The sequence below is a fragment of the Nomascus leucogenys genome, chromosome 23, assembly GCF_006542625.1.
Source record: "Nomascus leucogenys isolate Asia chromosome 23, Asia_NLE_v1, whole genome shotgun sequence".
Classification (NCBI taxonomy): domain Eukaryota; kingdom Metazoa; phylum Chordata; class Mammalia; order Primates; family Hylobatidae; genus Nomascus; species Nomascus leucogenys.
This window is the reverse complement of record NC_044403.1, coordinates 1235375-1259793: the sequence shown is the minus strand read 5'-3', so window position 1 is coordinate 1259793 and position 24419 is coordinate 1235375. Positions and strand designations below refer to the sequence as shown.

The 24419-nt window shown below is 41.0% G+C and overlaps 1 protein-coding gene across 6 annotated transcripts in view; it reads right to left on the bottom strand.

Annotated features, from left to right (window-relative positions):
• Positions 1-8252: 8252 nt before the first annotated feature.
• Positions 8253-24419, bottom strand: part of BICD1 (BICD cargo adaptor 1) — a 272490-nt gene continuing 256323 nt past the window's right edge. For 3 of the 6 annotated variants that reach the window (XR_004028348.1, XM_030804955.1, XM_030804959.1), the window contains 2 exons: positions 23398-23473; positions 8444-14340 (listed from right to left, as the gene is read on the bottom strand). Coding sequence is in view for 5 of the 6 variants with exons in the window: in XM_030804955.1 (XP_030660815.1) it covers positions 14253-14340; positions 23398-23473 (164 nt within the window). In the remaining variant the exon portion in view is untranslated. Of the gene's footprint in view, positions 14341-23397; positions 23484-24419 lie in introns of all 6 variants that reach the window. The other 3 variants (XM_030804954.1, XM_030804958.1, XM_030804957.1) reach the window with 2 other exon arrangements.

Below are 24419 nucleotides of genomic sequence, written 5' to 3'. Positions count from 1 at the left end.
GGCCGGCGCGGGTTCCAGGTGAGCGCGGGCTGCACTCGGCGCGGCCGCCTGGCGCCTGCTGAACTTGATCGGGGGACGAGTTCCCTCTGGGCTGCCGGAGTGCCCGGGCTACGTACCGCAAAGTCCCGCGGCCGCGAGTGCCATCGAGAGGTGAAGCCGGCTGGGCTTCTGGGTCGGGTGGCGACTTGGAGAACTTTTCTGTCTAGCTAAAGGATTGTAAATGCACCAATCAGCACTCTGTCAAAACGGACCAGTCAGCTATCTGTAAAACGGACCAATCAGCTCTCTATAAAACGGACCAATCAGCTCTCTGTAAAACGGACCAATCAGCTCTCTGTAAAACGGACCAGTCAGCGCTCTGTAAAACGGACCAATCAGCTCTCTGTAAAGTGGACCAATCAGCAGGATGTGAGTGGGGCCAAATAAGGGAATAAAAGCAGCCCACCTGAACTAACAGCCGCAATGCGTTTTGCCTTCTTCGGGTTTGTAGAAGGTTTGTTCTTCTGCTCTTCGCAATAAGTCTCACTGCTGCTCAGTCTTTGGGTCTGCTGTTGCGTTTGAGCCGTAACAGCGGGAAAGTCTGTAGCTTCACTCCTGAAGCCAGCCAGACTGCGAACCCACCAGAAAGAATAAACTCTGGACACATCTGAACATATGAAAGAAAAAACTCTGGACCCACAGTCTTTAAGAACCGTAATACTCGCCGTGAGGGTCCGCAATTTCAAGACCAAGAACCCAACAATTTCGGACACAATACTATGATAGTTATATAATTATTATGCAACTCTCTTTTGTTTGAGACACAGTCTCCCTCTGTCGCCAAGGCTGGAGTGCAGTGGTGCGATCCCAGCTCACTGCAGCCCTCGCCCCGGGTTCCCTGAGTAGCTGGGATTACAGGTGCACGCCACCATGCCCAGCTGTTGTTTTTTTTTTCCGGATCTCAGGTGATCTGCCCACCTCGGGCTCCCAAAGTGCTGGGATTACAGTTGTGAGCTGCTGCACCCAGCCACCAATATTTTTAATAACACTACCTAGATAATTGGAGTCCTATATATTGACGTGTGAAATTCATTCATTCACTTACACATGCGTTAATTCAGCAACTTTTTTTTTTTTTTTTTTTTTTTTGAGACGGAGTCTCGCTCTGTGCCCGGGCTGGAGTGCAGTGGTGCAATCTCGGCTCACTGCAAGCTCCGCCTCCTGGGTTCACGCCATTCTCCTGCCCCAGCCTCCCGAGTAGCTGGGACTACAGGCCCCCGCCACTATGCGTGTCTAATTTTTTGTATTTTTAGTAGAGACGGAGTTTCACCATGTTAGCCAGGATGGTGTCGATCTCCTGACCTCGTGATCCACCCGTCTCGGCTTCCCAAAGTGCTGGGATTACAGACGTGAGCCACTGCGCCGGGCAATTCACCAACTATTGAGAACTTATTTTGTGCCAGATTCTACTCTAGTGGTTTAAAATGCAATAGGGAACAAAACGAAGGTTCACAGTTTTTGGAAGTTCCTATCATATATGTACCATGGATGGAAAGAGACACAAAAAACAGTAGTGTCGGCTGGGCGCGGTGGCTCACACCTGTAATCCCAGCACTTTGGGGGGCGGAGGTGGGTGGATCACTTGAGGTCGGGAGTTAGAGACCAGCCTGGCTAACATGGTGAAACCCCGTCTTTACTAAAAATACAAAAAATTGGCTAGGTGTGGTCGTGCAGGCCTGTAATCCCAGCTACCTGGGAGGCTGAGGCAGGAGAATTGCTTGAAACCGAGAGGTGGAGGTTGCTGTGAGCCGAGATCTCCCGTTACACTGCAGCCTGGGCAACAAGAGCGAAACTCATAATAATAGCTACTAAAGACTAAACACTGTTTGAAAGATGTTATATATGTTATTTCATTTAATCTTTGCAATAACCTTGCCAAGTAGGCTTTTTTTTTTTTTTTTTTTGCTGGGTCTTGCTCTGTTGCCCAGATTGGAGTGCAGTGGCACTATCTTGGCTCACTGCAAGCTCCGCCTCCCAGGTTCAAGCAGTTCTCCCTCTCTCAGCCTCCCAAGTGGCTGGGATTACAGCCATGGCCACCACACCTGGCTGATTTAGAGCCAGGGTTTCACCATGTTGGCCAGGCTGCTCTCAAACTCCTGACCTCAAGTGATCCACCCAGCCGGCTTTTTTTCCCCTGATGTCAGGTGATCCGCCCGCCTTGGCGTCCCAAAGTGCTGGGATTACAGGCATGAGCCACTGTGCCCAGCCCAAGTAGGCATTTTTTTTTTTTTTTTTTTTTTTTTGAGAGGGAGTCTCGCTCTGTCGCCCAGGCTGGAGTGCAGTGGCGCAATCTCGGCTCACTGCAAGCTCCGCCTCCCGGGTTCACGCCATTCTCCTGCCTCAGCCTCTCTGAGTAGCTGGGACTACAGGCGCCCGCCAAAACGCCCGGCTAATTTTTTTCTGTATTTTTAGTAGAGATGGGGTTTCACCGTGGTCTCGATCTCCTGACCTCGTGATCCACCTGCCTCGGCCTCCCAAAGTGCTGGGATTACAAGCGTGAGCCACCGCGCCTGGCCGGCATTTTTTAATCCTCATTTGAAAAACAAGACCACTTAAGTTTGGAGAGGGTAAGAACCTTTCTAAAGTGACAGAGCTAGTAAGTGCCAGGGTTAAAATTTGAACAAAATTTTATGTTTTTAAAAATAGTTCTGCTGACATAGTCTGCTATGGAACAAATACTCATCTAGATTTTGTGCTTTTTTTTTCGAGATGGAGTCTCGCTCTGTCACCCAGGCTGGAGTTCAGTGGCGCGATCTCGGCTCACTGCAAGCTCCGCCTCCCGGGTTCACGCCATTCTCCTGCCTCAGCCTCTCCGAGTAGCTGGGACTACAGGCGCCCGCCACCACGCCCGGCTAATTTTTTGTATTTTTTAGTAGAGACGGGGTTTCACCGTGTTAGCCAGGATGGTCTCAATCTCCTGACCTTGTGATCTGCCCACCTCGGCCTCCCAAAGTGCTGGGATTACAGGTGTGAGCCACCCCACCCGGCCAATTTTGTGCTTTTATTTATGGCTTCATTGTGAAATTTTTGAGAGCCCACATTATCTTAATTTTTTTTCTTTGGATAAATCATTTATTTACATGGCTGAAAACATTATGTAAGAAAGGCATTCGTGCACTGGAAGAGTCTGGCTTCCACCCTTTTATCATACCCTTTGCTCTTTTACAGATAACCATTTCTATTGGTTTCCGCTGTTACTTTATCCAAAACAAGAAAAACTTAATATATATTTTTATATTCTCCTTTTTTTACATATAGGGTGGTTTACCACACATGGGCACTCATATATTCAAAATCAATGGATTTCAATGAGGTAAATAGTTTCTTTTTTGATTTATTTGGAATAAAGGTTGACATGAATCACGTATTAATCTTGGACTAATAGCTCTTTTAGGTTAGGCAAATCTTCCTGTGACATTTGACTGACATTATTAATGTTTTACAACTTCAACGGACATCAAACTATAAAAGTATCAGTAGGGTTCTTAAATTAGTTTTACTTTAATATACACTAATTAAAATGTCTACTGTTGCTTTTTTGAAGATTTAAAGATTTTTATAATCTTAGTATGACCTGATACACATGCCAGAGTTTAGAAATTTTGAGTTGACATGTTATGGCCAAATTGGGATATGGAAGTATTGCAAGATTCAACTTTAGAACTCTTTGATATATTAGCATTAAATATTTTTCCGCAGGACATAAACACATTAATATTCTTCCTTCCAAGCACAGAAACTTAGAAATATATTTTGTTAAAAACAAAGCCCAGTTTCTTTTTTTTATAAGTTTTTTTTTAATTTTTGAGACAGTGTCTCACTCTGTCACCCAGGCTGGAGCACAGTGGCGCAATCTCAGCTCACTGCAACCTCTGCTTCCCAGTTTCAAGCTATTCTCTTGCCTCAACCTCCTGAGTAGCCGGGATTATAGGCGTGCACCACTAAGTCTGGCTAATTTTTGTATTTTTAGTAGAGACGGCGTTTCACCATGTTGGTCAGGCTGGTCTCAAACTCCTGACCTCGTGATCCGCCGTGAGCCACAGGGCCTGGTCACCAAAACCCAGTTTCTGAATAGCTACATTCAGTGTTGAGATCCTGAATCATTATTTCAGCATATTCCGGGGCAAGGCTGGCTTCATGGCCTGTGGATCCCTGCAGTCAAACAAGGCCCTGTGCTTAGAAGGACCTCGTTTGGCCTAATGCATTGCTATCACTGTCTTGGAATTCTTCCTATTTTTTGATCAAGGAGTCCTGCATTTTTTTTTTTTTTTTTTTTTTTTGAGACGGAGTCTCGCTCTGTCGCCCAGGCTGGAGTGCAGTGGCGCAATCTCGGCTCACTGCAAGCTCCGCCTCCCGGGTTCACGCCATTCTCCTGCCTCAGCCTCTCCGAGTAGCTGGGACTACAAGCGCCCGCCACCACGCCCGGCTAATTTTTTTGTATTTTTAGTAGAGACGGGGTTTCACCGTGGTCTCGATCTCCTGACCTCGTGATCCGCCTGCCTCGGCCTCCCAAAGTGCTGGGATTACAAGCGTGAGCCACTGCGCCCGGCCCCGAGTCCTGCATTTTCATTTTGCACTGGGACTAGCAAATTATATAGACAAGCCCATCTTGGGATATGAAACATACATCTATCTCACTACCTATAGTCTTTCACCTGACTTTAGTAGTAACAGAAGCTAACTTACTGAATTATCTTTCTTTTATCCCCTACTGATATAGATAATAAGGAAAATGAGGGGCCGGGGGCGGTGGCTTACACCTGTATTCCAAGCACTTTGGGAGGCCAAGGCAGGTGGATCACCTCACATCAGGAGTTCGGGACCAGGCTGGCCAACATGGTGAAACCCCGTCTCTACTAAAAATACAAAAATTAACTGGGTGTGGTGGTGGGCGCCTGTAGTCCCAGCTACACCAGAGGCTGAGGTAGGAGAATCGCTTGAACCTGGAATGTGGAGGTGGCAGTGAGCTGAGATCGCCCCATTGCACTCCAGCCTGAGCAACAAGAGGGAAACTGAAAACTACAAACTAAATAAATAAATCGTTAAAAAAAAAAAAAAAAAAAAAAGAGGGGCCAGGTGCAGTAGCTCACGCCTGTAATCCCGGCACTTTGGGAGGCTGAGGTGGGTGGATCACGAGGTCAGGAGATTGAGACCATGCTGGTTAACATGGTGAAACCCCATCTCTACTAAAAATACAAAAAAATTAGCTGGGCGTGGTGGCGGGCTCCTGTAGTCCCAGCTACTCGGGAGGCTGAGGCAGGAGAATGGCATGAATCCGTGAGGCAGAGCTTGCAGTGAACTGAGATCGCACCACTGCACTCCAGGCTGGGCGACAGAGCGAGACTCTGTCTCAAAAAAAAAAAAAAAAAGAAAGGAAACAAGGTATTCTTGCTGTAAAATTTCTTTACTATTTAACAAGAAGCCACTATAGTTATGATTTATCTTTATGTTTCTTCCTACATTCAAATTATATTATAAACTGTTTACTTTTGACACTTGAAATATTTTTCCCAGAGATTTATCTTCCTTGACAGTTATTTTGCGGATTGTTCTCAGGGTCTTCTAAAGCATTAAGTGTACCTGATTCATAAAATGTTTAAGAAACTCAGTTGGGCATGGTAGCTCATGCCTGTGTAATCCCAGCACTTTGGGAGGCTGTGGCAGGAGGATTGCTTGAGTCTAGGGCTTTGAGACCAGACTGGGCAACATAGGGAGACCTCACCTTTACAAAAAATAAAAAATTAGCCAGGCATGATGCTGTGCACCTGTGGTCCTAGCCACTTGGGAGGCTGCAGTGGGAGGATCACTTGAGCCTATGAGGTCAGGGCTGCAGTGAACTGTAATCTCGCCAGTGCATTCCAGCCTGGGCAACAGAGCAAGATCTTGTCACACACACACAAAAAAGAAGAACTCTTAGATTATTTCATCGTACATACTTAGCCTCCTATCACAGTGTTAAGATATCTAGTTTTTAGATTCACTAAGAAAGAATGACAGGAATAAGCATTCACTTAATTTAAAGGTAATTTCCCCCAATTAGCTGATATGTAGTGCCTGCTGTAACTATATAAGTAGGTGACATTAGGTTCTGTAAATTCAATTCTGGATGTCTTATGAGAAAGCTAGATGTCAAGAAGGCAAGAAACTCACTTCTCAGGATCAACTACTCTAATTCAAGATTGACTGAGTTCCTACAGTGTGCTAGTCAGCACGTGTACCACCAAAAACTAGGAAAACCCTTTCCTGGCTGGGCAAGGTGGCTCATGTCCGTAATCACAACACTTTCAGAGTCTGAGATGAGAGAATTACTTGAGCCCAGGAGCTCAAGACCAGCCTGGGCAACATAGTGGGACCTCACCTGTACAGAAAAATTAAACAATTAGCCAGGCATGGTGGTACGTGCCTGTGATCCCAACTACTTGGGAGGCCGAGGTGGCAGAATCATTTGAGCCCAGGGGGTCGAGGCTGCAGTGAGCCAAGATCATGCCACTGCACTCCTGCCTGGGTGGCAGAGTGAGGCCATGTTTCAAAAGAAAAAAAAAAAAAGAAAATCCGTCTGGGTGCGGTGGCTCACGCCTGTAATCCCAGCACTTTGGGAGGCCGAGGTGGGGGGATCATGAGGTCAGGCAATCAAGACCATCCTGGCCAACATGGTGAAACCCCGTCTCTACTAAAAATACCAAAATTAGCTGGGCATGGTGGTACGTGCCTGTAATCCCAGCTACTCAGGAGGCTGTGGCAGGAGAATAGCTTGAATCAGGGAGTCAGAGGTTGCAGTGAGCCAAGATCGTGCCACTGCACTCCAGCCTGGGAGACAGAGCAAGACTCCCTCTTTAAAAAAAAAAAAGAAGAAGAAAGAAGAAGAAGAAGAGGAAAGAAGAAGAAGAAGAAGAAGAAGAGGAGGAGGAGGAGGAGGAGGAGGAGGAGGAGAAGAAAAGAAAGAAGAAGAAGAAGAAGAAGAAGAAGAAGAAGAAGAAGAAGAAGAAGAAGAAAGAAGAAGAAGAAGAAGAAGAGAAGAGAAGAAGAAGAGAGAAGAGAAGGAAGGGAAGAAGAAGAAGAAGAAGAAGAAGAAGAAAGAAGAAGAAGAAGAAGAAGAAGAAGAAAGAAGAAGAAGAAGAAGAAGAAGAAGAAGGAAAAGAAGAAAAGGAAGAAGAAAAGGAAGAAGAAGAAGAAGAAGAAGAAGAAGAAGAAAAGAAGAAGAAGAAGAAGAAGAAGAAGAAGAAAGAAGAAGAAGAAAGAAGAAGAAGAAGAAGAAGGGAAAGGAAGAAGGAAGAAGAAGGCCTTCCACAAGTTCCCATCGATTGTGATCTCTGTCTCATCCCTTGTGGGTTGCAGGAATCCTCCCAATACCTTCACAATATAGGCTGTCCACTTGATGCGTCCAGCTGTTTTCGCTTTTGAATGTGACAGACTATCAGCTTTATCATGTAAGAGAAAGTCAAGTATCAGATAGACTTACAGATCCAACCTCCAAGAAAAACAATAGGTTTTGGAAGAGAAAAAGGAGAGATCTGTAGAAAAGTTTACATTATTATTTCTAGTGTTGTATTTATGCAACAGGTGAGCAGACAACTTTTGCCAGGATGTTGGCTGCCCGTGTTGCGCGAATTTGATTAGCTATAATGAGGATTGCGTTAGATGTTTTAACTCACTAGAATACCATATTCGATCTGGCTCTCCCCCTCCTCCACCCTTTAAATAAAATCGAATCAAAGTGGATGGTTCCCAAAGCAGCTGATTTACTAAAATATGTATTTGTAGGAGGAGCTAGAAAATTAACCTCCCGCAAAGTTTTGGGACTCTGCTGTTCCAAAAAGAACAAAGAGGAATTGTCTCCCAAAATAACGCGTAGAAACTTCATTCTTCTTTCATCAAAATAACGTTTCCTGTTTTAGAATAAGCACTTTCTTCATGCTGGTACATTTCTAATCGAATTCAGTCAAGTGTATCCTCCTGCCAAAATAGCTTTCTAGAAAAGATTACAAGTAGAAGAGGTGATAACTGGAGGAAATGAGCAGAGTTGATACACATTACTTACCAGGAATATATAGAATTGTTGTTAAAGCAAAGCATTTAGTTTTTAGTTCAAATAAGTTCTCACTTTGAGTAAACACATAGATCGCATCTGAATTCATATACTCTTTTCGTTTTGTAAGTATACATCAAAACGACATACAGAAAAACTGCTCAAATTGATAAAAAGGCAGCATTAATGAAATGAACAAAAAATAACCAGTTTATTTACTGGAAAAAGTTATGCATTACACCATATTCAGTTGGTAACATAAACCAAGATATAAGAATCGATATATTGGCTTCTGGTTATTTTCTTAGCACTGGAGTGCCTTTTCCAACCACTGAGTGCATGATCAGATTACACAAATACAAGCACATGTCATGTGGATTCTCCCATGAGACATTCTTCACTTAGGATTGTCTACAATAAAAAAATGTTAAAGTACAAGCAATAATAAATTCATAAGAATTTTTTGAATTTAAAATAAATGCATGTCTTTGAGAACATTTCTTTTGAAATTCATATTTTTAAAAATAACAAAAAAGTTTCTTAAATCAGTCTTTTAGTCATATTTTCATATGGTATTTATCAGTAGGTGGAAACACTTCACATCATTTAAACCCCAAAAAGGCCTAATAATAAAACTGCAATTAAATGTAGGAACAGCTGAATCATTACAACAATAATACGGTGTACAAATCAGAGTTGGCCACACAATACACATGTTAACACTGGAAAGAAATACAGTATCAGAATCATGGATGGTTCATCACATAAGCATAATCATGCAAATAAAAACACTGAGTAGATTACAAAAATGTCATAAGAGATTTTCAAATAGTAATTGTTTGACTCTCATAGTCAAACCATTGAGCTTAAACATTTTGTGGGAATAATGTTAAAATGATGTATTTCCTCTAAGATTGGCTGCACAAATCATACCTATGAACCCAATGATTCATTCTATATCTCCATTATCTATCATTGAATAATTATTTTTAAATAAAATGATATTTCCCCTTACTTTATAGTTCTCTCATCTTTGTTTTAAAATGACTTTTTAAAAAGAAAAACATATTTACACTAAGAAGCACCAGATTTACTTCTCGGTGTTTTCATTAGAGAACAATGATCGAAGAATAATTCTGAAAGAAAAAAAGTAAAAGATGTGTTCTCAACGAGTGTTCTACAGCAATTAAACTCCAATCACAGGAATAATCTGGCTCAGGAGTTTATCCAGGCTTCAGTTTAAATAGGGCAAATTTTAAATAACTCGAGAAGTAAGGGATAAAAATACACTGAGGATTAGAGCCATGCAGTTCAATATGGAAAGGAGACTAGATATAGATAACAATCTCCTTACATTCCTAATGGACAGAAGATCACAGAGAAATGAGACTTCTACAGTGTTCATCTTATGAATATGGGAAAGCTTACATGATGTGAAATAATTCATGCAAACATTTTACATTGCATATTTCTATGCACTTGCCCTTAACTAAAGGCAGTTAATTGCTCTTCTTCTTCTTAAGTAGAATATTCTGGAAAATTCTCAATTGGGGAACATGTCTTAATACTAAATATCTCTTTCAATTACACTTTGAATAATAAGGATGAAAGACATGTCTAGATGAAATCTTTCAGGTGTAAACATAATAGGATCAGGTTACAAATGCAATACATTAGGGACTGTGGCAGTTAAGTTGGCATATAAATAAGGATAAACTTAATTTGAGACACAACTCATCCGAGGGCATTATTACAGACAATGGAAAAGGTCACTCAGGAGCTAGATTGATCTTGTAGTTCCATAGAAGCTGATTTTAAGGTAAAAAAAGTACTTGTCAGTATCAGCACTGATCATGCTATCTGTCATAATCTATAATAACTCCAGTTCAACAGCTTTTTGAAGAATTATGTTCCCTTTACTTGAAAACATATTCTTGTACATTTTTTGCAGCCTTAAATATAAGGGTTACTTAAAAATCACTCTAGTTTATAAAGAAACAAAAAAACTAGAGGGCAACCTTTTTAAAATTGTGAACTTTATCCTATAAGTTTCTTTCAAATTTAGCCCTGCTTCCTACCTACCATATCAACGTATTTGTGGCAGCCTGAGTTTGAACCCACTACAGTTCCTTACTGGAAATTCATCACCTTCCCCCAATGTCTCTGAAGGACAGATTGTAACTTTTGGCTGATTGATTATGACAATTATACATTAAAATTGACACTCATCCCAGAAGAAAAGATATTTCATTTCTTCCTTTTCATGTTTTGTGATCTCCATTTGAGACATGTAGAGAACTTTAATTAATACAGAATATCAAGAAATCTCCACATTCTTAGGTTATGTGACCAATGTTTCATGCCTGTTTCAAACAGAAGAACTTATCTGCACAAGGATATTTTCCAAAGCACGAGAAAGCAAATGTTGTAACTGAAGATCCTTTTAAATAAAGACAAAATCTGAAATGTGTTTGCCCCCACTAAGGGATTGCATACCTTCTATTTCTGAAGTATTCCTGAGGACATTGTTTTTTTAGACTCTGACAATTGAAGTTTTTTAGTAAAAGTACTATATTCTGAACAATTTTAAAGATACCATGGAATATAGCTGGAAGAAAAAATAATACCAACAATCATTTTTTTTCCAACAAATATCTTGGAAAAATAAAGATTGCCATCCTATTTTCAAATATAAAATATTTTATGATTAACCAGTAAAACTTTAATGTATTTTAGAACTTAAAATAAAAGAATCACAGGATTATGAGCTCCCAGAACTGAAATGCATTCTCCTATCTTGCCACTTAATACTTACTAGACCACCAAAGATATTCAATTTTTACAAAACAAATATTCCTTATGATTATCAATTTCCACCTTAATTTCCCAGTGTTAAAAATCTCTTTCCTAGAGTTGCTATACATCCTTCACACTGAAGCCTTTTTTATTCTAGACTTAGTAACAATATCTATAGCTGATATCTATCATTTGTTAAATATTCTTTTCTTGAAGACCACTATTGTACCTCCTCTTCGTTAGACTAAAGTATAATTTCTAAATAGGTCTTTTCTTATTTAACAATTCTCCTTTTTCTCAAAGTTCTCCAAATTCATTTTATTAGAATCCAGAATTGGATATATGAATGGGATCTAATGGATTATGTGTGGACCAGAAAGATTGAGCCAAGCTCCTTTATTTATGCCACTCAGCACTCAGGCCAAAGACAATTTATTTCTTCTTATTTTTTGATTAAGAAAAATCCTCAGGAGAAAAGCATTTCTCTGTACTATTCAATATTGTAATTGTGCTTACTTTTAAAAAACTACCTGTTTACTTTGCTAACTACTTTTACTAGTTAGCATTAATCTTTGCTGTGTTTGCAATAATTAACCAATATTTTTTAGTGTATTTCTGCTGTTTATTTTTCCTCTCCAAGTATGTCTTCAACTAGTCTTACTGGGGTTCATTCTTTTTGGTTCTCACTAGTTCTTCCACTTTTCAATTTCCTTTTGAATTCCTGATGTTATCTTTACAGATACTGATTTTTATCAACACTACACATATTGATTCATTTTAAATGCCTATAAATAAATATAGATATGGCTCAGTTTAAACTATACTAAATGATGCCACAGTGTAAATACATGGTATTCTCTCTTACTGCTTACGGACTATCACTTAATTTTGTGCTGAAAATGAGAAATTTATTTCCAAGTTTCTATAATTTCTTGGCAAAGATTCACTAAAAGTATTATTTTCATAGAATTGGTGTTTCAGAACAAGCCTTTCCCACTCTGTGAAGATAAAGAACTGAAATGAAACTAGTTTATAACAGAAGTAATAATACACTTTGTCTTGGAAGAAATAAATGCTTTGTGTATGACCCGGCTTTTCATGGAGTCCTAGATTCAGAGTTAGGGATAAAGAATGCAAATACAACATTGCCCACTGGCAGGACTGCCCCATCATCACACACAGACAGTACTTCCTGCTGAACTCCCAGTCCCACCAAACAAAACCGATGAGGCGATACAGGAACATGTCCTGAGGTACTTTGTAAAAAGGCATATATTTCCCTCAGGCACAAACAGTTTTTATTAAAAGTCAACTTAGCAGCTATGCCACTTCTCAGGTCCAAACACGTGGTGCTTGAGAAAGGGGAAAAAATAAAAAACACAAAGTGAGGGTAAGCTTTCTTTCACTGAACTCTGATCAAATCCACAGTCTCACCAATACTGGTACTAGGCAGATACAACGCCAAGGACATGAAGACAATGTTTAGGAACAGCAAGGCCATGCAGTAGAATAGAGCGGAAGGTTAGGCTGCTGTGGTTGGGACCTTCATGTCGAATCGTTTTGTTTCTGTTTCTGTACTTTAACCTGAATCCCTATGTTGGTGAAGATTTCAACTCTTTACTCCACGTTGCATAATAAATGACACTCTGGAAAATAGCACTCATATAAAGAACACAAAACGTCCTGGTTGCTTTGGTAATAGCGACCACTACTTAATAGGCGTATGACTAACGAAAGCTCCTGCAATGTGCTTTACGACTTACCATTTGGCCTCTGATGGACCACTCCATTTCTGTGACACCCATGTCCGCTCAAAAAGCTGAGTGGCTCCTGGATCTCCTTTCTCAGTACCCTACACTGGTAACTGTCCTTTGTGTTAACAGTGAGGGTCGTTTTTGTTTTGAAGAGAAGTTACAGATGTCTTTACATGAAAAGGTCAAACCCTTATGGTTTTAAATAAGTTAAGGCTACCTGACAAAGACAAGGAATCAGGGCTAGGAGCAATTGTGTGGGCAGCACTTGATGGTTAAGGAGCCCAAGAGTGTTAGACCTTTCAGCTCAGTTAGCTGTTTTCCTTGTTTGTCAGATTATGTGCAAAATAAATTTTGCTATGAAAATCCACTGCCTTAAGTCATAAAAGTTACCCAGCAGAATCTGTAAATTAACCAGGAACATGTATTATCTCAAGATAATAGAATGTTTGTAGGCACCTGAGTGTTTGTCAAAAGTAGACAATGAGCTAAGGTTTATTATCTATTGTTTTTTTGGCAAGGAAGATTCGTTATGAAAAAACCTAACGACAACAAAACATACAATTTTAATCAAACTTTGAACACTCTCTGGGTAAATTAATTAATTAAAGGCTATCTTACATCTATGTATGTATATATTTTCCCATTTGTACTTGATACCTTTTATCAGGAAAGACTCCAGTAGGACCCTGATTTTGGGAGAAGTAAAAAAAATTCTGGTCATTAAATAAACACACCATTTTTTTCCCTTCAAGTTATTGAGCCTTCTTTAACATCACACACATACACACATACGAAGGAGCAGCACCAGTACATCTACTCAACTGCAATGAAAAAATAAAATTAAAGATGCCATCAAAACTTGAATAAGTCAATAAATCATAACTTAGTCTCTTTCTTAGATTTACTTAGTAATGTCCAGTGAAGAACTCTAGTTAAAAATACAAAAACAAAACCCAGCAGTTAATGAGCTACTGATTAGAAAATAAGTGCATAAACAATACCAGCGTAGCAGCAAAATACAGTTACTGTTAACATTCTGATGCACCTCTTTTATCATTTTGTGCAAGAAAAATGACCACACTCTGGCCAATTCCAGATTTCAAACTAAATTCAAACTCATACTTAATTGAGCAAATTATGCTTATTTGAAAATAAATGAATTAAATTAACCTCAGAGAAATTATTTGTATAGACATAAATCATGTAGCAAATAAAGTACAAAATAAATATCAATGACAAAAATATTGGAATCCACTTCCCTAGCTGAATTTGGAGTGTGAGGAAAGATGGTACTACGATATACGTATTTCACATGTCTTAGGTCTCATGCTATTGAGGTAAAGCCAGCCATCTGAGACACGTTTCCTGTTTCTTTTTTCTTTTTTTTAAATTTAAATGAACTGTAGCCATTTGATGGCAGAAGTTTATCTGTGACTCAGAGAAACCACAAAATGTTTTATCACATCAGGGTCTGTGCTTCGTGTTCTTCTCAACTTTCTCTTGTCTTCCAAAACGATGGACATTAATCCAATTGTACATCTAACGACCGAGAAGAAAACACCCGCTGGATCTTGGGCAGTATCCTGTGTGTGGCTACAAAACTTCCACCCCAGATGTTCGTCCACAGCAGGTGAAGACTAGGGGTAAGGAGGCTTGGAGAGACAGTGGAGAGGGGCGCACTGGGAGCTGGAATGTGGCTGCTCCTCGGGGAGAGCTGTGTCAGGACTGGAAAGGAGAAACGAGCACGTCAGCAAGAAACACATTTCAAAGGGCCAGGCACGGTGGTAGGGGTTAGACGAGATAGTTTTGATATTTTGAGAACATGAACAGAAATCTGCACAGTAAATGCTTTCCATCTAAAGCATGCCAAGACAATGGTAGCTTTTCAAAACAAGGCATAAAAAAGAAAAATGAAATGTATTAAGGAAACGATATATGAACTCTTCCCTCAAAGTCACTCTTTTCTTTTCTTGTTGTCCCTATTTTCTTGCCCCCAGCATTTTACAGAAGTTCTTCTCAATTTTCCCATGGTCTTGTTCTCCTAGGTCTCTGCGTTAGCTGTAAGATTGCATGAGATCAGTTCTTTGCAAACTTTAATATGCATTCAAATTACCTGGGGAGCTCACTATAAAGGGCAGGTTCGGATTCATTAGGTGTGGGGTGGGATCTGAGATTCTACATTTTTAATGAGCTCCCAGTGATGCTGATTGTACTGACAGGTTGGCCAAGGCTTTGGAGTTTAGAGGATTCTATTGTTATCTGGTAGATCCAGATTCACTAGGATAAAGAATTTGCCTGTGGAAGTCTAATTTGCTCTAAGAATTCCCCCTACCTGCTTGGGCTTGGAGGTATAAGGAAGAGTTTTATATTTCACCCTTTTTTTTTTTTTTTTTTTTTTTTAGATGGAGTCTGGTTGTTTTGCCCAGGTTGGAGTGCAGTGGCTCCATCTCAGCTCACTGCAGCCTCCACCTCCCGAGTTCAAGCGATTCTCCTGCCTAAGCCTCCCGAGCAGCTGGGATTACATGCATGCACTACCATGCCCTACCAATTTTTGTATTTTTAGTAGCGATGGGGTTTTGCCATGTTGGCCAGGCTGGTCTTGAACTCCTGACCTCAGGTGATCCACCTGCCTCGGCCTCCCCAAGTGTTGGGATTACAGGCGTGAGCCACCGAGCCCAGCCTAACATTTCCCATTTGTTAAGTATATAATGTAGCTTTCCAAACGACCGCCTGTGAGAGCCTCTACTTTAAATGAACCTGTGCTCAGGCCTATCAGGGTCTGGATGAACAATCTTGAAGAATAAAGAAGCAAAATCATTGAGTTTCCTAGGGTAAAATGACAAAACACATTTGGGTTTGGGCCTTTTAAAATTTGACTAGCGGCTGGGCGCGGTGGCTCACACCTGTAATCCCAGCACTTTGGGAGGCCAAGGCAGGCAGATCACGAGCTCAGGAGATAGAGACCATCCTGGCTAGCACGGTGAAACCCCGTCTCTACTAAAAATACAAAAAAAAATTAGCCGGGCGTGGTGGCGGGCGCCTGTAGGCCCAGGTACTCCAGAGGCTGAGGCAGGAGAATGGTGTGAACCCGGGAGGTGGAGCTTGCAGTGAGCCGAGATCGCGCCACTGCACTCCAGCCTGGGCAACAGAGCGAGACTCCATCTCAAAAAAAAAAAAAAGGAAAATAAATTAAGAAAATCTTAGGCCAGGCATAGTGGCTCACGCCTGTAATCCTAGCACTTTGGGAGGCTGAGGCAGGCGAATCACCTGAGGTTGGGAGTTCGAGACCATCCTGACCAACATGGAGAAACCCTGTCTCTACTAAAAATACAAAAAAAAAAAAAAAAAAAAAAAATTAGCCGGGTGTGGTGGCACATGCCTGTAATCCCAGCTACTCGGGAGGCTGAGGCAGGAGAATCACTTGAACCCGGGAGGCGGACGTTGCAGTGAGTGAGATCACGCCATTGCACTCTAGCCTGGGTAACAAGAGCAAAACTCCGTCTCAAAAAAAAAAGAAAAAAGAAAACATTTAAAAAAGAAAACATTTAAAAAAGAAAACAGAAAATAATGTATGGCAAGATTCATACTTGACCCTCCAAACAGAGTTTGACGGCCTGGTAAGCAGCAGGTTACAGGTCAGACTTTCCCATCAACCTAACAGTTTCTTTCTGCAAATATGCATGACTTAGACTGCTGACTTCCACAGCACATGATAGTAAAAAGAAACTCCAATTTTACTCTACGTGCTGTGGAAGTCAGCAGCAGAACTAATTTCTTTTTAGGGAACTAAACATATTATGCAATGTGATTTATGGCAAGTAATGCAGAATGATCACACTACACAAGAAAGATACTTTTTTTTTTCTTTTCTTTTTTTTTTTTTTTTTTTTGAGCAGAATCTCACTTTGTCGCCCAGGCTGGAGTGCAGTGGCATAATCTCAGCTCACTGCAACCTCTGCCTCCTGGGTAGCTGGGATTACAGGCCTGCACCACCACACCTGGCTAATTTTTGTATTTTTAGTAGAGACAGAGTTTCACCATGTTGCCCAGGCTGGTCTCGAACTCCTGACCTCAAGTGATCAGCCTGCCTCTGCTTCCCAAAGTGCTAGGATTACAGGCATGAGCCACTGTGTCCACCCAAGAAAGATATGTTTTTGAAGACCTTGTGTAATCCAATACTTTTTTTTTTTTTTGAGACAGAGTCTCAAACTGTTGCCCAGCCTGGAGTGCAGTGGCGCGATCTTGGCTCACTGCCACCTCCACCTTCCGGGTTCAAGCGATTCTCCTGCCTCAGCCTCCCGAGTAGCTGGGACTACAGGCACATGCCACAACACCCGGCTAATTTTTTGTATTTTTTTTTTTTTTAGTAGAGACGGGGTTTCACTGTGTTAGCCATGACAGTCTCAAACTCCTGACCTTGTGATCCGCCCGCCTCGGCCTCCCAAAGTGTTGGGATTATAGGCGTGAGCCACTGCACCTGGCCCCAATACGCTTTTTGATAAAGGAAGACAAATATTTCTGCTTGACTAGCTGAAGTGTGTAGCAATAGCTTAAATAGGGGTTACAACTCACTTTGCCTAACACCTTGACATTACAACATTCGTGATGATTTAAATTTTTTTTCATTCCTTTAGATAGATTTCTTACATAAAGTGAATTACTATCTATAGTATTAATATTTTTAATTTGCATAAATGCTGCAATCACATGGTGTATATTATGTGTAAATTAACCTGTAAGACACACATTCTTGGCTTACAGGTTAAGATACTATTTCTTGGATATAAATATTTGATAAATTATAATCATTTAAGGCATAGAATGAATTCAGTTTCAGTTGTGATTGCTAAATATTTTCAAGAGTCTATTTGTTATTCAACATTTACCATTGATTTTACTTTACATAGGTAGATCATGTTGTAAATAACAAGTTTAGGAAACTGTTACTAAGATATAAAATTGGATACATCTTCAGGAAGTTTCTTTTTTTTTCCCAAGTAGAAAACTACTTGATAGAAAGGAAGGGCTAAATACCAAACAACTCTATATATTTCAATATTATATCCAAGGCTATATACCTTGGGCATTCCTTCCTTTCATATTATAATACCTATTATCTATAAATAATTTTGATAATTTAGCTCTGCAATGGAATTAGACTGTCAAAAGTATACATGGAAAAGTTCTACTTTTTTTCTGTTTTTGGAAACAGGGTTCTCTTCTGCCACCCAGGCTGGAGCACAGTGGCACAATCTCGGCTCACTGCTGCCTTGAACTCCTAGGCTGAAACGATTCTCCCACCGCAGCCTCCTGAGTAGCTGGGACCACAGATGCAGGCCACCATGCCTAATTTTTGTATTTGTTTTTTTAAGGACAGGGTTTCACCAAGTTGCCTAGGCTGGTCTAGAAATCCTGGGCTCAAGCAATCTTTCCACCTCAGCCTTCCGAAGTGCTGGGACTACAAAGGTGAGTCACCATGCCTGGCTGAAAAGTTCTACATTGTTAAAGGTGAGAAAATGCTCTTTTATTAAAAAATCGTTCACCTTAAAAGCTGTTTGAATATATGTATAAACCGAGGGAAGTACAAAATAATTTTTTTTTTAAGATGGAGTCTCACTCTGTTGCCCAAGCTGGAGTGCAGTGGCGTGATCTTGGTTCACTGGTACCTCCGCCTCCCTGTTCCAATTCTCCTGCCTCAGCCTCCTGAGGAGCTGGGATTACAGATGCCTGCCACCGTGCCTGGCTAATTTCTGTATTTTTAGTAGAGACACGGTTTCACCATATTGGCCAGGCTGGTCTCAAACTCCTGACCTCAGGTGATCTGCCCACCTTGGCCTCCCAAAGTGCAGGGATTACAGGCATGAGCCACCACGCCCAGCACTCAAAATCATTTTTCAAAATGAGAAACAGAACACCTGATGTGAAATAACTCAACATTCTTAGCACATCTTCTATTTCTCATTAAACAAACATTCCTTTTCAATTTGAGGGAAAAGGAATTATGGTGGGTGATTTACATACTCTCACTTTGCTCCTCACAGTGTAACTGAGATAGATTTCTCCCCTGCAGTGCAGCCACCTCTGGTGGTAGGTAGGCAGGCATCACTAGGCTCAGTTGTGTTCAGGATATGTAACCTTGAACAAGTCATTTTACTTTCCCAAACCTCGATTTCGTCACATAAAAATGGGTGTAAGACCAGGTGCGGTGGCTCATGTTTGTAATCCCAGCACTTTGGGAGGCTGAGGCAGGCAGATCACTGGAGGTCAGGAGTTCAAGAGCAGCCTGGCCAACATGGTGAAACCCTGTCTCTACTAAAAATACAAAAATTAGCTGGGTGTGGTGGCACACACCTGTAATCCCAGCTACTCGGGTGGCTGAGGCAGGAGAATCGCTTGAACCTAGGAGGTGGAGGTTCCAGTGAGCCAAGATCGCGCCACTGCACTCCAGCCTGGGCAACAGAGGGAGACTCTGTCTCAAACAAAAACAAAAACAAACAAACAACAAACGCCAAAACACTAAACCAAACAAATAAAAACAACAACAAAAATGGGTGTAATAACTGTGCTTACCCCTTACGGAAGGTTGTAATGTTTAACATGTGTAAAGAAGTGAACCCTTGTCTGGTTTATACTAAGAATTCGAATGTTGGCTATGTGTTAACTTTTCTGCCAAGGAGTAAAAAGGGCAATGAAAGTATTGACATTGACCCATTTGGCAGTGTGTATGGGTGGGAAAAGAGTCAGTCATCATCCCAGCAATTTTGAAAAGGAGAGTCTTTTCAGATCTATATGCGTTTAATCATTTCTTTATGTAGACCACGACGGGTAACAGTAGTAGAATTGGGCTCTAGACCAGGCTCTATTCATGTGGGTAGAAACTGGAAACATTTGAGGAGCTGGAAATATTTGTAATTCATTAACTTGCTTTTCTTTAAAGTAAATCATCCCTGTGGCAGTAGTAAGCAACCTAAATTCATTAATCTCAGAACAGATGGAACTAGACTACATAATTGTTTAGTCAAACTGGTTTTCAAAAAACAGGCAAGGTGGAAAAAAAAAGTTAAAAAAATCTCCTGCCAGCCTTTCCATTTCCTACTTAATGGAAACGCTTCAAGCAGTAGTCTTCTGAGGCAGGAAGGTTGCTTGAGCACAGGGTTCAAGTCCGGTTTGGGCAACATAGCCAGACCCAATCTCTGAAACAAACAAGCAAACGAAACAGCAGCCCGTTCCACGCTTTCTTCAGCAAATTAGAGAGGTTAAGAGATTGCAGATCTTTGTCTTGGGGAATGGTAAGACACTAAAAAAGTATTGATAACAGATACTGAGCAGACACTCCAAGCCAGGAGTGTGCCTCGCTGAATTCCCTCAGTAGCTATTGTCATCTGAACTTTACAAGTGAAGAAATGGAATCTTAGCCAGCAAAAGAAATTTTCCAAAGTTAAACAACCAGTGGATATCAGAAGTGGGATTTCAACCCAAGCAATCTGATTCCAGAGCTCATTCACTCACTCAGGTATAATCAATATTTAGTGCACAGCTGTCATGTGCCCAGCACTGACCCAGGCCTTGGGGTAAGAGCTGGGGGTGCTTGGCGGAGAATGGACTGTAGGTGAAGAGCCCGTGTTCTTGACTGCTACACATTCAGAATCCCACTGAGACGAGTTTGAATATTTACATTGTTACTTATATAATTGAGATAAATCTATAATTACATTATTTCTTTTTTTTTCTTTTTTGAGATGGAGTCTCGCTCTGTCGCCAGGCTGGAATGCAGTGGCATGATCTCGGCTCACTGCAACCTCCGCCTCCCAGGTTCAAGTGATTCTCCTGCCTCAGCCTCCCGAGGAGCTGACATTACAGGCGCACATCACCACGCCCAGCTAATTTTTGTATTTTTAGTAGAGACGGGGTTTCACCATGTTGGCCAAGATGGTCTCGATCTCTTGACCTCGTGATCCACCGGCCTCGGCCTCCCAAAGTGCCGGGATTACAGGTCTGTGCCACCACGTCTGACCTATCATTATTATTTCTAATTGAAATTAGTGCTGTTGTAAAATGGCATTAGTGTGTTAGCGAAAAACCTTTCTTAAAGCCCTGTTGCTGAAGGTGGTGGGAACAATTGACTAACACACACCAACTGGAAACGGCTGGCTAGCAACCTATTTTATAATGTATTTTTCTTTTTATTTATTTGTTTGTTTTTTGAGACAGGGTCTCACTCTGTTACCCAGGCTGGAGTGCAGTGATGTAATCCCAGCTTGCTGCAGTCTTGGCCTCCCGAGCTCAAGCGATCCTCCCACCTCAGCTTCCCAAATAGCTGGGACTACAGGCATGTGCCATTACACCTGGCTAATTAAAAAAAAAAAAAAAAATTGGTAGAGGTGGGGGGTGGGGGTCTCCCTGTGTTCCCCAGGGTGGTCTTGAAATTCTGGGTTCAAGCCATCCTGCTGCCTCAGCCTCCCAAACTGCTGGGATTACAGGCGTGAGCCACCACACCTGGCCAATAATGTACCTTTCTGTGCTAACTCAATGTTCCACTGATACAGCTGGCTGCACAACCGGCTCTGAGAACATGTGACACTTGGGCTTCAGCTGACACTGTGTTTCCACACTTGTGGCACTCCAGCTCCCCCGGCTCTGACCCCTGACCACATGTAGCCTGCTACTGACATGTACTCCTCAGACACACGTGGAAAGTGTTTGGGCCTGCCCCTGCTCAAAAGAAGCCTTCCCCTGGTAGAAGGGCAACAGCTGTGATAAGGAGAGAACACTGAGCAGATGATGAAAACCACAACGAGACTCCTAAGGTCTGGCACCATCAGAGGCCAGGTGGCTGGAGATGAAGCATTCCAGGATGGAGGTGAGGCCCTGATGGAACGCTGAGATGCTGTGTAGAGGTTCACCAGGATGGAGGGCAGTTCATGGCTGATTTGGAAAGATTTCCTTTGGAATCGGAATTGTCAGCAAACTCTCCAGTTCAGTGTTCAGGGACTGTGCAAACCTGTTTTTACAATTTTTCAAGTAATCTCACATAAAGGTCACTGTCACATAAAATATTATCTTTTGAATGCTGACTACAATGTTTTTCTCCACCTTTCAAATTCAGTTCTACCAAGGCTACTGAGTGGACAGAGAACAGAAACACAGAAACACTTTTATACAGCTGTTCTATCTGTCTGTCTGTCTGTCTATCATCTATCTATCTATCATCTATCATCTATCTATGTATCTCTATCTATGTATCTATGTATCTATGTATCTATCTATATCTATCTATGTATCTATATCTATCTATGTATGTGTCTATCTATCTCTATCTATCTCTATCTATCTATCTATCTATCTATCATCTATCTATGTATCTATCTCTATCTATCTCTATGTATCTATATCTATTTATGTATCTATCTCTATCTATCTATTCTATCTATTTATCTATCTCTATCTATCTCTATGTATCTATATCTATGTATGTATCTATCTCTATCTATCTATATCTATCTCTATCTATCTATGTATCTATGTATGTATCTATCTCTATCTATGTATCTATGTATCTATCTATCATCTATCTATCTATCATCTATCTATCTATCTATCTATCTATCTAGAGACAGGGTCTTGCTCTGTTACCCAGGCTGGAGCGCAGTGATGTGATTTTACTCACTGTAACCACAAATTCACGGACTCAAGCGATCCTCCTGCCTCAGCCTCCCAAAGTGCTGAGATTACCGGCATGAGCCACTGCACCCAGCCTTTATATCTAATTCTTTATATTCTTCCTGTTTGTTGGCCTGAGATATGTATTTTTTAATTTTTAAATTTTCTTTTAGATGGAATCTCTGTCATCTAGGCTGGAGTGCAGTGGCACCAGCTCAGCTCACTGCAACCTCCACCTCCCGGGTTCAAGTGATTCTCCTGCCTCAGCCTCCTGAGTAGGTGGGATTACAGGCATGTGCCACCACACCCAGCCAATTTTTGTATTTTTAGTAGAGACGGGGTTTCACCATGTTGCCCAGGCTGGTCTCAAACTCCTGACCTCAGGTGATCCCTCTGCCTCGGCCTTCCACAGTGCTGGGATGACAGGTGTGAGCCATCATGCCTGGCCTATATAAACATTTTACGTTTTATTTTACTGTGATTTTTGTTCTGTTTTGTTTTTTAGCAACAGGTTCTTACTCACCAGGCAGGTGCTCAGTGGTGTGATCATAGCTCGCTGCAGCCTTGAACTCCCAGGCTCAAGCGATTGACTCTCCTACCTCAGCCTCCTGAGTAGCGGGGATTTTATTTTTTTAAATTGACAAATGATAATTGTATATATTCATGGAGTATATAGTGATGTTTTAATACATATAAAGTATAGGAATAAAATCAGGTCAATTAGTATATTGGTGTCCCTCAGATTCCGCAGGAAAATAAATATATTTTAAAGACAAAAGACAAAAGAAAATGAAAAGTAGGACAAACATCATAACAATTCCAGCTTTTATTTTTTGGAAAGGAATGAAACAGTCGACTAATCCAAGTATTTACACAGACAAAGGGGCTGAAGGCAGCCCGTAGTCTACCAGCTGGCAGCCAGCAAAATAAACCCAGCTCTCTTGTATTCCCACTGGGAACACAGGGACTGCAGGCGTCCAGTGTGTGTCTGTGTAGCCCACACTTGAAATAAAATATAGCAAAATACAATGATGCCTAGGCAGTTCAGGTGTCGGAAAAGGGAGCTGGGGTCTACGAATCTGACATGCAGCTGGGTGGAAGGGAAAGGACATCTGAATTTACCTGACAGTCGGGCAGTCTTGCCTTCCGGCTAGTTGTGAGCACTGTGGCGGTACGGAGGCAGCAGGCTGCTGACAATCTACAAGAAACTGATAAATTAGACATGTATACAAAGAGATGACAGAGCAAGGTGTTAGTAACAATGACTAAAGCAGCTGCCTGAGAGATTTAGTGAGGAATGTGCATTCACACAGAAATATCCTGATTCAGCTTTTTTTTTTTCTTCTTGAATGATGCCAAATAGAAAAGACAGGCTTTTTTTTCTTTCTTAAATACAGTATGAAAAAATTAGTGACAAAGCATTAGTAGCGAGATTTCTCAAGTACATTAGGATATATGTGGCCATTTATCTTTGGTATTTTGTTATATCTAAAAATAAAGGGTCTATTAATATAATGAAAGATCTTCCAATTCTAAACTTGAATGTAGTGGTGGTTACTTGCTTAGCACTCAGATCTCTTATCCCAAAATGGAACGTATTCACATAACTGACTTTACTATCAGGACACACGGACATATTGTCAGTCCCATAGGTAACTTGAGAAAAGTGTGCAATATAATCTTTTCTATGGTTAGTAGAATCTTAATTAAACAAGGAAATAATCGTTACAGTTTTCTGAAAATTGATTTTATATATTGAAAATAGAATTGTTGGCAGAAATCTTAGAATGTCATTGTTAGTGACTTGGACTAGAAAGCTGACCTGAATGAGAACTTGACTTTAGAATTCTTTTTACCATTTTAAAGTCACACAATACAACACACTAGGTTAACAAAGTGCTAGCTAGTAAAAATCAAGCTTTAGCTGGGTTAATCATCTACTCCAAGAAAGTAGTGCCTGGTGTTCTAAAAAAAAATCAAAGAGCAGTCTCTTTACTGGTACTAGGTGACTATATTAGAATCATGCAAGAAGCTGGTTAGAAATGCATATACATCATATTTCTCCGAAAAGATTTTTGCAAACAAGTTAAAATTGGAATTAAAAATTATTCTTAAATAATTGAAGCATTTCCTCTTGCCAACTG